General features: G+C 42.7%; 1 protein-coding gene across 1 annotated transcript; it reads left to right on the forward strand.

The window, feature by feature from the left end:
• The first annotated feature begins 1,237 nt into the window (after nucleotides 1-1,237).
• On the forward strand, nucleotides 1,238-2,000 carry LOC133049229 (large ribosomal subunit protein uL30-like). Its single transcript, XM_061133194.1, has one exon. It carries the CDS (start codon nucleotides 1,238-1,240, stop codon nucleotides 1,982-1,984), a length of 747 nt encoding a protein of 248 aa, XP_060989177.1. The 3' UTR covers nucleotides 1,985-2,000.
• Nucleotides 2,001-12,541: the final 10,541 nt, after the last annotated feature.

Consider the following 12,541-nt stretch of genomic DNA (forward strand, 5'->3'; position numbering starts at 1 on the left):
GTCCTCAATGTCAAACCTTCATGCCTTTCATGACTCTCTTTAGCCCTTTGGCTAGTGACGACCTTTCTCAGCAACTCCCTCAAGGCTCTGGTTATGGGAACGGTCACTAATGGTATTTCATCAGTCACATCAGTACTTCAATATCTTGTTTTCAAGATGTTTTTTCACGATATACTTTTTACTGTTCCCACCCCTTCGCCTGGGGGTGATGAGACGGTCATTCTTTTTTTTTTTTTTATTTATTTAACACCATCTTTTCTTTCTTTTTTTTTTTTTTCCAGTGGGTTTTGTCATACATTGATATGAATCAGCCATAGATTTACACGTATTCCCCATCCCGATCCCCACTCCCACCTCCCTCTCCACCCAATTTCTCTGGGTCTTCCCAGTGCACCAGGCCCGAGCACTTGTCTCATGCATCCCACCTGGGCTGGTGACAGTCATTCTTATTTTTCAAAGAAGCCCTGCTAATGATAGTACAGACCTATGCATAGCATATTCCCTACAGGACCTGACTGCTCTCGATCAAGTGTGACTGGAGTAGGAGGTCCCACTGTGTCCTCCAGCCCAGCTGTCCTAAGAAGAAAGCTGATGTTTCCAGAGTAGCTGCCAGTCCTGGTGACTCTTCACTAGCATTTCCTTTCTTCCTTACTATCACTGCACTGGAGCTTGCTCCGACCTCACCTAGTGAAAGATCTGATACCTCTTCTTTGCACGCATGCTCGGTTGCTCAGTTGTGTCCAACTGTTTGTGACCCTATGAACTGTAGCCCGCCAGGCTCCTTTGTCCATGGGATTTTTCAGGCAAGAATACTGGAATGGGTTGCTGTTTTCTTCTCCAGGTGATCTTCCTGACCCAGGAATCAAACCCATGTCTCCTGCATTAGCAGGTGGATTCTCTACCACTGTACCCCCTGGGAATGAAACGTCTGATACCTTGGTGGCTCAGAGGTTAAAGCATCTGCCTGCCATTCGGGAGACCCGGGTTTGAACCCTGAGTCACGAAGATCCCCTGGAGAAAGGAAATGGCAACCCACTCCAGTATTCTTGCCTGGAGAATCCCATGGAGGGAGGAGCATGGTAGGCTACAGTCCATGGGGGTCCCAAAGAATTGGACACGACTGAACTACTTTACTTTCTTTTTCTTTCTTTTATCCACATGTGTATTGGTGCACAAAGATTATCTTTTATCTTTGAAAACCATTAATGAAAGTTGCTGCTCTTTCCCGGCTGGAACCATGGAGGGTGCAGAAGAGAAGAAAAAGAAGATTCCTGCTGTGCCAGAAACCCTTAAGAAAAAGCGAAAGAATTTCGCAGAGTTTAAGATCAAGCGACTGAGAAAGAAGTTTGCCCAAAAGATGCTTCGAAAGGCAAGGAGGAAGCTTATTTATGAAAAAGCTAAGCATTACCACAAGGAATACAGGCAGATGTACAGAACTGAAATTCGAATAGCTAGGATGGCACGAAAAGCCGGCAACTTCTATGTACCCGCGGAACCCAAATTGGCATTTGTCATCAGGATCAGAGGTATCAACGGTGTGAGCCCAAAGGTTCTAAAGGTGCTGCAGCTCCTTCACCTCCGGCAGATCTTCAATGGCACCTTTGTGAAGCTCAACAAGGCATCAGTTAACATGCTGAGAATTGTGGAGCCATGCATTGCATGGGGGTACCCAAATCTGAAGTCTGTAAATGAATTGATCTACAAGCGTGGTTATGGCAAAATCAACAAAAAGCGAATTGCCCTGACAGACAACACATTGATTGCTCGATCTCTTGGGAAATACGGAATCATCTGCATGGAGGATCTGATTCATGAGATCTACACCGTTGGAAAACGTTTCAAAGAAGCAAACAATTTCCTGTGGCCCTTCAAATTGTCTTCTCCACGAGGTGGAATGAAGAAAAAGACCACCCATTTTGTAGAAGGTGGAGATGCTGGCAACAGGGAAGACCAGATCAACAGGCTTCTTAGAAGGATGAACTAAGGTATCTACCAGGATTATTTTTGTAATTTGGTCCATTAATAAACAATTGAAACAACAACAACAAAAAAGAAAGTTGCTAAGAGAGACTTCCCTGGCCACCCAATGGTTAAGACTCTGCAATTCCAATGCAGGGGCCCAGGGTTCAAACCCTGGTTGGGGAACTAAGATCCCACATGCCATGTGGTGTGGTCAAAAATAATAATAAATAAAGACTTAAAAATAATAAAAAGAAAGTTGCTAAGAGAGTAGATCTTAAAAGTTGCCATCACAAGAAAAAAAGATTTATACACTGTATAGTGATGGGATTTCAACAGATTTACTGTGGTAATCATTTTGCAATGTATACACACATTGAATCATTATGTTGTACCAATTGTAATGGTATAGACCTATTATATCTCAAGAAAAAATGAAGAAAATCATATGAATGAATATGGAGAATTATCCATGTCTATATCCAGTCCATCATTTAAAAAAATACTAAAATGGAACCAAAACTTACCATAGGTAAGTCAGCCTCCTTAAATGGCTTAAAGTGGTGCTCTTCCAACTTTACTGTGCAAGCAAATCTCCTAGGGAAAATGCAAAATCTGATTCAGTCGATCTGGTGTGGAGCCTGAGAGTCTGTGTTTCTAACAAGCTTAGAGACGATGCTGATTCTGCTGGTCCAAGGACAGTAAATATGTTGAGATGACTCATTGGAAAAGACCTGATGCTGGGAAAGATTGAAGGCAAGAGGAGAAGAGGGAGGCAGAGGATGAGATGGTTGGATAGCATCACCGACTCAGTGGACATGAATTTGAACAAACTCTGGGAGATGGTGAAGGACAGGGAAGCCTGGTGTGCTGCAGTCCATGGCGTCGCAAAGATTTGGACACCACTGAGCGACTTAACAACAGCAGTGAGGAATAGAGAACCTTAATAATGGGGGTTTAGTTCCAGCTGCATATAGCAGAAAACCCAAAATACCAATTATTTTTTAAAAGAGAAGATTATTTCTTTCTCATTTCTCATGGTCGCTAGGCCTGGGCTGATGTGGTGGCTTCACCATACAACAAGGTAACAGGTGTCTCTTTTTCCACTCCATCAGCCTCAGAACCCTGCTTCCATCTTCACTATCACCAGCTGGGGTCCCAGCTCTCCTGTCATATCTTGGGCCAGCAGCAGTTATATCCCGAGCACCTAGGATAAGACTATTACATGGTAGATAGCCAATAAATATTTGATGACTATGCATGGGAGAGAGAGATCAGCAAATACATATGAAGAACTTCCAAAAATTATTTGATGGAATCTCCCAACAAGTCATACCTGTGGGAGAAGTAGATGTCATGACAGAGGCAATACCTGGAGACCTCGTGGGCCTGGGATAATAAACTCTCCCATCGACTTGCCCCGGAAGTCCCTGAGAGAGGCTCATTTGTTCCAGGGAGATGAGGGTTCACAGCGTCGGGCTCAGCGTTCAGTGTAGCTCTCTGAGAGCCAGCCCACGTGGCATCCTGGAAGGGGCAGGCTTAGGAAGCTAATTCACTGTGGTCCAGAGGCCACTCGGAATGGAAGTGAGGTGCTACAACATGGATGAAACTTGAGGACATTCTACTCAGTGGGGGGAAAAAAAAAAAAAATATATATATATATATATATATATGAAGAAATATTGTATGGTTTTACTTATATGGGGTACTTAAATTAGGGCAGAAGACAGAAAAGTGATCTAGAGCTTCCCGGGGCTGCGGGAGAGGTGAATGGGGAATTCATGTTTAATGGGCACAGACTTTCAGTCTGGGATGATGAGAAGTTCTGTGGATGGATGGTGGGGACGGTTGCACAACAATGTGAATGTACTTAATGCCCCCATATGGTACACTTAAAAATGGTTGGGAATTCCCAGGCAATCCAGTGACCTCTGTGCTTCCACTGCAGGGGGCATGGGTTCAACCCCCGGTCAGGGAACTCTATCCCACATGCTGTGTGGCACGGTGTGGTGTGGCCAAAATAAAAAAATAATAAATAGATTGTGAGGCTTTCCACTAAAAGAAAGGTTAAGAAGGTAAATTTGATGTTATGTGTGTTTCACCACAATAAAAAAAAGCAAATAGCCTAGAGATTGATACTAGAACTCTGTATGGTCAATGCTCAAGGGAACCCATGGATTGGGAGGCGAGCAGGAGAGGTTCTGTCAGTTACGTGATGTGAGTGGAGGGTGGGGGAGTGGGGGGACGTGGGGGGCCTGTGGTCCAAGGGGCTTGGATTTCTCCTCTTACCTACATTTCCCAGCTCTATCCCTTTCTAAGTGGACTTAGAAAAACAGACCGGAAATTATCCACACACACTAAAATTATCAAGCTGAACAAACATGGCAAGATGGTACTTGGAATCCAGCAAGCTTGCGTGTTGCCTAGACTTGAAGGACAGTTCCAGCAGAGCTCCTTCTCCCACGGCTCCATGTCTCCAGATGTGGTGACCGCTCTCGGCGTCAGTCGCCGAATGCTGGACCTGATACTGTGAACCTTCACCAGGACACCGAAACCCAGCTGAGTTTGCCAGGCACAGCCTTTAACCCCCGGGCGTTCCTGAACTCGCTTCCTCTGGGATTCTTTTGCATATCTGATGACTAGTGTTTCCAAAATAAGTTTTGCTTTTCTTTTAAAAATTCATTTATTTATTTTCAGCTACTCTGGGTCTTGGCTGATGCTTGCAGGCTACTCTCTGGTTGCAGTATGTGAACTTCTCATTGCAGTGGCTTCTCTTGTTGCAGAGCGCTGGGCTCTAGGTCACGTGTGCTTCAGTAGTTGTGGCGCGTGGGCATAGTTGCCCTGAGGCAAGTGGAATTTTCCCTGATCAGGGATCCAACGCATGTCCCCCCTGCAGTGGCAGGTGGATTCTTAACCACTGGACCACCAGGGAAGTCCTGATAACAAGTTTTAACTTTCTTACCTAAAAAATCCACATACACACATCCACTCATGGATCCAACTAGAAGTTCGCAGACCTAGGTTACACATGCCTGTTTTAGATGCGGAACAATTTTACCTAGATATGCGCCTGCTGTGTCAGTGATTGTCACCAGGTCAATGTTTGTGCCAACTGGACCCTTGCTCATAGGTGCTCCTAGAAGCTCACGGTCTGGTTAAGAGGCATGCACAACATTGGTTGGGATTTCCTAGTTTTAAGTGACAAAAAACTAACCTAACAAGCTTTAGTTAGAAGTCAGTATATTGGTTCTTTTAACTGAGATAACGGGTTTCTGGCACTGCTGGACCAGGCTTAAAGTGTCAGAATTTGGTGTCTCCATCTCACAACCCTGCTCTCCTCTGGCTTCTTAGATTTTCTCATGAAGGCAAAGCTCTAGTCATCCGTGATATCAGTACTAGTCATTTTAGGAGAAGAGACACATTCTTTTTCTCAGGATCCAAACCAAGCCTCCAAAAAGCTTCTACTTGCATCACAGACCCACCTCCTCTTTCTGCCGGCCTGTGTCCTGTGCTTCCCTATGGGTGGGGGAGGTGGGGCCATGTGTCTGACAGTCTTAGAAGGTGGAGAAAGGAGTTTCTGAGAGGAAAAGAGCCTGGACAGAAGAAAAATAACAGACTTCTACTGCACAGGGGTAGCTCAGCTGGTAAATAATCCACCTGCAATGCAGGAGATCCTGGTTAGATTCCTGGGTTGGGAAGATCCCCTGGAGAAGGGATAGGCTACCCACTCCAGTGTTCTTGGGCTTCCCTGGGGGCTCAGACAGTAGAGAATCTGCCTGCAGTGCAGGAGACCTAGGTTCGATCCTTGGGTTGGGAAGATCCTCTGGAGGAGGGCATGGCAACCCACTCCAGTATCCTTGCCTGGAGAATCCCATGGACAGAGGAGCCTGGCGGGCTGCAGCCCATAGGGTCACAAAGAGTTGGACACAAACTGAGCGACTAAGCCCAGAGCAGCCCTGAAGATATCTGTACAAATGATTGCAAGTCAGCACAACGAATACTACTGAATATAAGGAAGCACAGAGAAGTCTAATGGAGATAGATACGGAGTCATCAATTTTACTGGGTATGGGGACCTCTCTGGTGGTCCAGTGTTTAGGAATCAGCCTGCCAATGCAGGGAACACGAGTTCCACCCCTGGTCTGGGAAGATCCCACATTCTGCAGAGCATGGTGCAGAGCAACTCCTGAGCTCAAGTCCTAGGACTTGTGCTTAGCAACAAGAGAAACCAGTGCAAAGAAGCCTGCACACCAAAACTAGAGGAAGACTGTGCCCAGCAAGGAAGACCCAGTGCAGCCGACTGTTTAAAAAACGTATGTATAAAAATCAAAAACCCAGCACAGCCAAAAAAAGAGAGAAGAAAGTTAAATTAAAAAAAATCTACTAGATATGTTTCGGGTAAAGACAGCTAAAGCTTCCTCAAAGATATCATGCATGATACAGTTTTTAAAATAAAAACAGAAATCTCTTTATTTTGCTAAATATCATCTATTGATAGCTCCATATCTGTTGTCTTTCTTGCTCATTGTTTTGTTCTTCCACCAAGCATAATGCCTACATATTTCAGGGATTCAATGAATATTTGTTGAGCTGGCCTTTTGCAGCAACAGTAGGGTATCTTCGGGGCTTCCCAGGTGGCACTAGTGGTAAAGAACCTGCCTGCCAATTCAGGAGAGGTAAGAGACTCAGGTTCAGTCCCTGGGTCCGGAAGATCCCCTAGAGGGGGGCATGGCAACCCACTCCAGTGTTCTTGCCTGGAGAATTCCCATGGACAGAGGAGCCTGGCGGGCTGCAGTCCGTGGGGCTGCAAAGAGTCGGACACAGCTGAAGGGACTTGGCACACATGCACAGGGTAACCTCAGGCTTGCCTGGTGGCTCAACGGTAAAGAATCTGCCTGCCAATGAAGGAGAAACAAGTTAAATCCTGGGTCAGGAAGGAAGATCCCCAGGAGAAGGGAATGGTTACGCATTCTAGTATTCTCACCTGGGAAATCCATGGACACAGGGGTCCTGGAGGACTACAGTCCATGGGGTTGAAAACAGTCAGGCAGGACTTAGTGACTAAAGCAGCAATAAGGGTAACCTCCTATGTAGACAAAGACCTAAAGAATTAAAGCCCAAACAGATCCTGCTGATAAATTGACCTCTCAGTCTATGTTTTGTCTTCAGTTAGCTCTTATCTACAGAGACAACTTTCAGATAACACCAGCACTCAGCATCATTTGTATTGTTATTTTTCATCACCAACATCTGACAGCCTTGATTATTTTAAGTTGTCAGGCTCTTTGTCCCATCAAATGAAGCATGTACATGAGAACACTCAGCAAGTACAGAATCCTAGAAAAATGCAAGCTGCTTTTATTATTAGAAGGTTGGAAATGCCATAGTCTTTTAACTCATTCTTGTGACATATGAGAGTCCTCAGAAGAATCGAAGGTTTTCTTAGCCAGCTTGCTTCTCTTTCCACCCAGCCCCTCCTGAGAGAACTGATTTATTTTTTCACTGTGGTCCAAGCAGAGCTGAAAGGACATGGACTTTAAATTTAAATATGCAGGCTGCATGTGTACTTGTTGTGTAGTTGCTAAGTTGTGTCCAACTCTTTTGGGACCCCATGGGCTGTACCCCACCAGGCTCCTCTGTCCAAGGGATTTCCCAGGTGAGAATACTGGTGTGGGCTGCCATTTCCTGCTCCAGGGGATCTTCCTAACCCAGAAATCAAACCCACGTCTCCTGCACTGGTTGGTGGATTCTTTACCCCTGAGCCACAAGGGAATCTCTAATACCTAATCAAGATCAGGTAAAAAAAAATTAGCACAGTGAGGAGTTTTGACTTAGTAATACTTAACTGTTACATCAAATAGCACTTTTTTTTACCACGCCGGTTAAGCCCTGTGGGTTCTTAGTTCCCTGACCAGGGATTGAACCTGGGCGCCCAGCAGTGAAAGGCAGAGTCTTAATCACAGGACGGCCAAGGAATTCCTTCAAATGGCTTTTCAATCTTGGTCTTTGAATATCATTGCTTCATAATTTAGGGCAATTCAGCTCTGTGCTGATTCGCCCCTCCCACGCTCATCATTGGTCCATACTAGGCCCTCTTTTATTTTATCTACCTGTGTGTTTATTTGTTAATAATTTAATGAATACCCCTGAACTCACTCTCCAGTTAGAGAACTAACACATTGAGAGAACCTTCCACCTTTTGCCTTGCCCCTTCCTCTCCCCACCCCTCCCCTCACTGCCCTCTGCCCACTGTGTGGGCACAATTCTGAATCTTGTATTTTTATTCATTCTTGATTTCAAATATTTTTATCACACATAGATGGATGCAAACAAATTGATGATTAGTTTTCACTGCTTTTGACTTATGAAAAGCACATTATTCTGTACATAGTCTTCTGGGACACTTTTTCCATTTAGTTTTCGATTGCTAAGAATTATTTACTTCTATTACTAAGAGCTGTGGGCTACTGTGATTCATTCATCTTCACTGCTGTATAGCATTTCATTGTGTGAAATACAATGTTTATTTATCTGGCCTCCTGGATCCTGGAGTTCGGGTTTTCACATTTCTTGCTGCAATGAACATTCTCATAAGTGGTTTACTCTTCATACCTGCTGGAGTTGCCCTCGGTTTATATCTATGAGTGGAATGTGGGTCAATTGTAGTATGAATGTTTACCTTTGCAGGATAAAACCAGTTTTCAAAACAGCTGTAACAATTTATACTCTCACCATGCTATTGATCTATCTGCTTCAGCTCTAGGTATTATTAGACCCAATTTTTTGCCAGCTATATGGATGTAAATTGGTATCTATGGTCTTGATTTGCGTTTCCTGGATTATTTATGAGAAATTCAATAAATGAAATAGGAAGAGAATGATTATCCATATGAAAAATAAATCAGATTCCTATCTCACATCAGACATGCAAATCAACTCCAGATGGATTAAGGATTCAAATATCAAAAGAAAAACTTTAATACTTCCAGAAAAAAATAGGAGTGTATATCTTCAGATCTGGAAGGTAGGGAAGGATTTCTTAAACATGGCACCCAAAAAAGCCCATTATCAATTAAGTGTGTTGGATTTGACTACACTGAAATAAAAAACTTGTATTAATCAAAAGACATGTTAAAGAAGGTAAAAAAATAAACTACAAACAGAGAAAATGTGTCATATATCACAAAGAATCTATCAGAAATATTTAAAACTTCTACAAGTCAATAAACAAAGGACAATAACCCAATAGAAAGATAGGGAAAGACATAAAAGGACATTTCACAGAAGAGGAAACACATAAAGCCAACATTCATACGGCAAGACACTCAAGCTCCTCAATTTAAAAAGCATCCTTTGAGGAAAATCAGGACACTTTCAAACCTTAGCCACTTTAATCTTCCTCCAGGCTAAGAAGAGTCTAGAAAAACAAAATACAAACAAACGTTCATCCAATATTTCAGAAAAAGTAACCGAAATGAAAGGAAAGTAGAATGCTTACCAATGTATTTTGTGTATTCTCTGATTTTGAGGATTTCTGCTGCCTTACATATTGTTGGCACTCAGCAGTGGTTAATTGATTGATTCCCTGTGCCTGATTTTCTGTAAGCCTAACTTGGATTTCTTTCAGACTCAGAACAGATGGGCACATCATTTTAAGACATTAATAAACATTATAGAACATGATATTCTTTCTCTGACCCCTGTGCCCTGTTGGCTATGAGAATAAAGCACCCACTTGAAGGAAGAAATCAAATTTAATCTAAAAGGTATAGTATGGCATAGGAGCGCCAGACCCAGTGGTTGACAACAAAGTGCTGAGTCGGCATTGCTAGGGCGAATCAGAGCACAGAAGAGGGTGGGAACACCCCCAGGCCCCCTCACAAAGTGATCTCGAAATGAAATGAATGTGTTTTTATAAAACAAGCACTACATTGTAAGGTGCTCTCAGAGAGCCCTGGTTTAATAAAGGTGACATTCCAGAGGGTAGTTACTTCTTTTGTATCAGATTGTAAAAATGTGAGCTTGTAGTACTTGATTTTTTCTTCAGGAAAACAGCTTTAAATTTTAATATTTCTAAAGATTGATCTGTAGGGGAGTATCTAAAGGAAATTGATGTGATAATACTGTCTTGGATATTCTGCAGTAAGCTATAACCTTATTGTGTATGATCTTAATTCAGATAATGTGGAAAATACATACTAAAAGACCTAGAATTTTATGTTTCCCTTGACCCAGCAATTTAACATCTATAGCTCAGATGCTAAAGAATTTTCCTGCAAGGTGGAGACCAGGGTTCAATCCCTGGGTTGGGAAGATCCCCTGGAGAAGGAAATGGCAACCCACTTCAGTATTCCTGCCTGAAGAATCCCACAAACAGAGGAGCCTGGTGGGCTACAGTCCATCGGGTCACAGAGAGCCGGACACTGAGTGACTAACACTCTAACTAGTCAATTCCAAGGAAGCAATCACAGATGAGCCTAAAGATACAGCTACTAGAATTTTCATCAAAGAATCATCTATAAAAGTGAAAAACTAAAAGCAAGCTGAATGTTAAAAATGAGGACATAAATTGCAGTTTACCAACACATCTATTAAAATAATGAGAAAACATATCTGACATGGAAACTGATCATACAGTTACAGGTTATGAACAGAATATAAGGTATGATCTTATTTGAAGTATACACACCAGGATTTTCCTGTAGCTCAAACGGTGAAAAATCTGCCTTCGAGGCAAGAGACCAGGGTTCGATCCCTGGATTGGGAAGTTCCTCTGGAGAAGGGAATGGCAATCCACTCCAGTATTCTTGCCTGGAGGATTCCATGGACAGAGAAACCTGGCAGGTTACAGTCCACAGGGTCACAAAGAGTTGGACACGACTAAGTGACTAATATACACAGTACACCAATGTAAACCTAAAGGAAGCAGACTGGAAAGATTGACACCATGCAGGGGAAGAGAAAATGAGGCATAAATGATCAGAAGGTCATGGATTACAGATGGAGCAGCAGATGGAAAGGATACGAGTAAAAACAAACACAGCGGACAAACAAAAAACTTAGGAAAATAACGGACTGAAGGAATGAAACATGGAAGCTTGAATCCACTCTCAAAAAGTGAAAGTAGGGAAGATTGTGTCTAGAATATGAAGAATATCAGGTCCAAGGTGGTATAATTGTTAACTAAAAGAGAAAGACTTGGCTGCTCTGAAGACTATATTCAGTGAGAGTAAGTAACATCAGGAAGATAGGTGTTAGATCTAGCACTCAACATTTCTGAGCGCCTACTGTGTGCTAGGAGCTGTAACTTGCCATATTTACTTGTTCAGCATTTGGGCTGTGGGGGGTCTTCAGGGCTGCACTTGGGGTTCCCTAGTTGTGGGAACAGGGCTTCCTCTTCGAGCTACACAGGCTTTCACTGTGGTGGCCTCTCTTCTTGTGGGGCACAGGCTCTAGAGCTTCGGCGTCAGTAGCTGTAGTTTATGGGCCTGATTGCTCCAAGCTATGTGGGATCCTCCTGGACCAGGGATCAAACCAGTGTCCCCTGAGTTGTCAGGCAGATTCTTAACCACTGGACCACAGGGGAGCCCAGAAGTGCCTTATTTAATCCTTTCCAGAAACCCTGGGACAGGTAAGGATCAGAAAGATCAGGTGGTCTGCTCAAGGTCGCATGAGTATGACAGGGTGGAGCCAGGATCCTGAGCCAGTATTGCTAGAGCCCTATGGCAAGAAACAAATGATTGGTGAGCATAATTTTTGATTGGTAACTATAATTTTTTTTTTCTGACCATGCCATGTGGCTTGTGGGATCTTAGTTCCCCTACCAGGGATCAAATTTGTGTTGCTTGCAATGGAAGCTAGGAGTCCAAAACACTGGACTGCCAGGGATTATAATTACCAGTAATTATAATTTTTAATGATTTTGAACCTAAGCCCCAACAGTGGAGGAAAAGTCCAGCAAACTATGGTATATTATAGATGCCTTATCAGAGTCTCAAAAACAACAATGCTGTGGGCTACTTCTATAGCTAAAAACTGTACATGTGAAATGTCATTAAGTGGAAAAAACAGAACCCAAGATCACCTTCACACAGTAATGAGAGCTCTGCCAAACACATGTGTTCCTATTGACCAAGACTGAGGGTGAGTTTGTATAAGATATGTTGATGCATTATTGAATTCATAACAGGTTTTTCTGCAAGTGAGGAAAACTTCCTTCTCTTGTGCCTTATTTAATGTAACAGTGTATTCTTCTTAAATATATTTTGAATGATTTGCTTTCCCTTAATAATTAAAATTTATATTCTTTCAAATAATTATATGACTACCAAACTAATAAATTAAAATATTGAATTTTGCCAAATTAAATTCCCCCATTCATTTCAACATTGGTTGAAAATTATAATCCAGCTTTTCTAAACATTTAATGAATTCAACAGTCCAATAGATTAACTCCTTATATATGTTTTAAAAATCTAGAGAGTTATTCCACATACAATAACACAAAGACTACCATTAAAAAAATAAAAAGGATCATACCATTGGTACCTTGTCTAGTTTCTTCTGCTTACAATATTTCTGA

This window comes from Dama dama, chromosome 30 (assembly GCF_033118175.1).
Source record: "Dama dama isolate Ldn47 chromosome 30, ASM3311817v1, whole genome shotgun sequence".
NCBI lineage: Eukaryota > Metazoa > Chordata > Mammalia > Artiodactyla > Cervidae > Dama > Dama dama.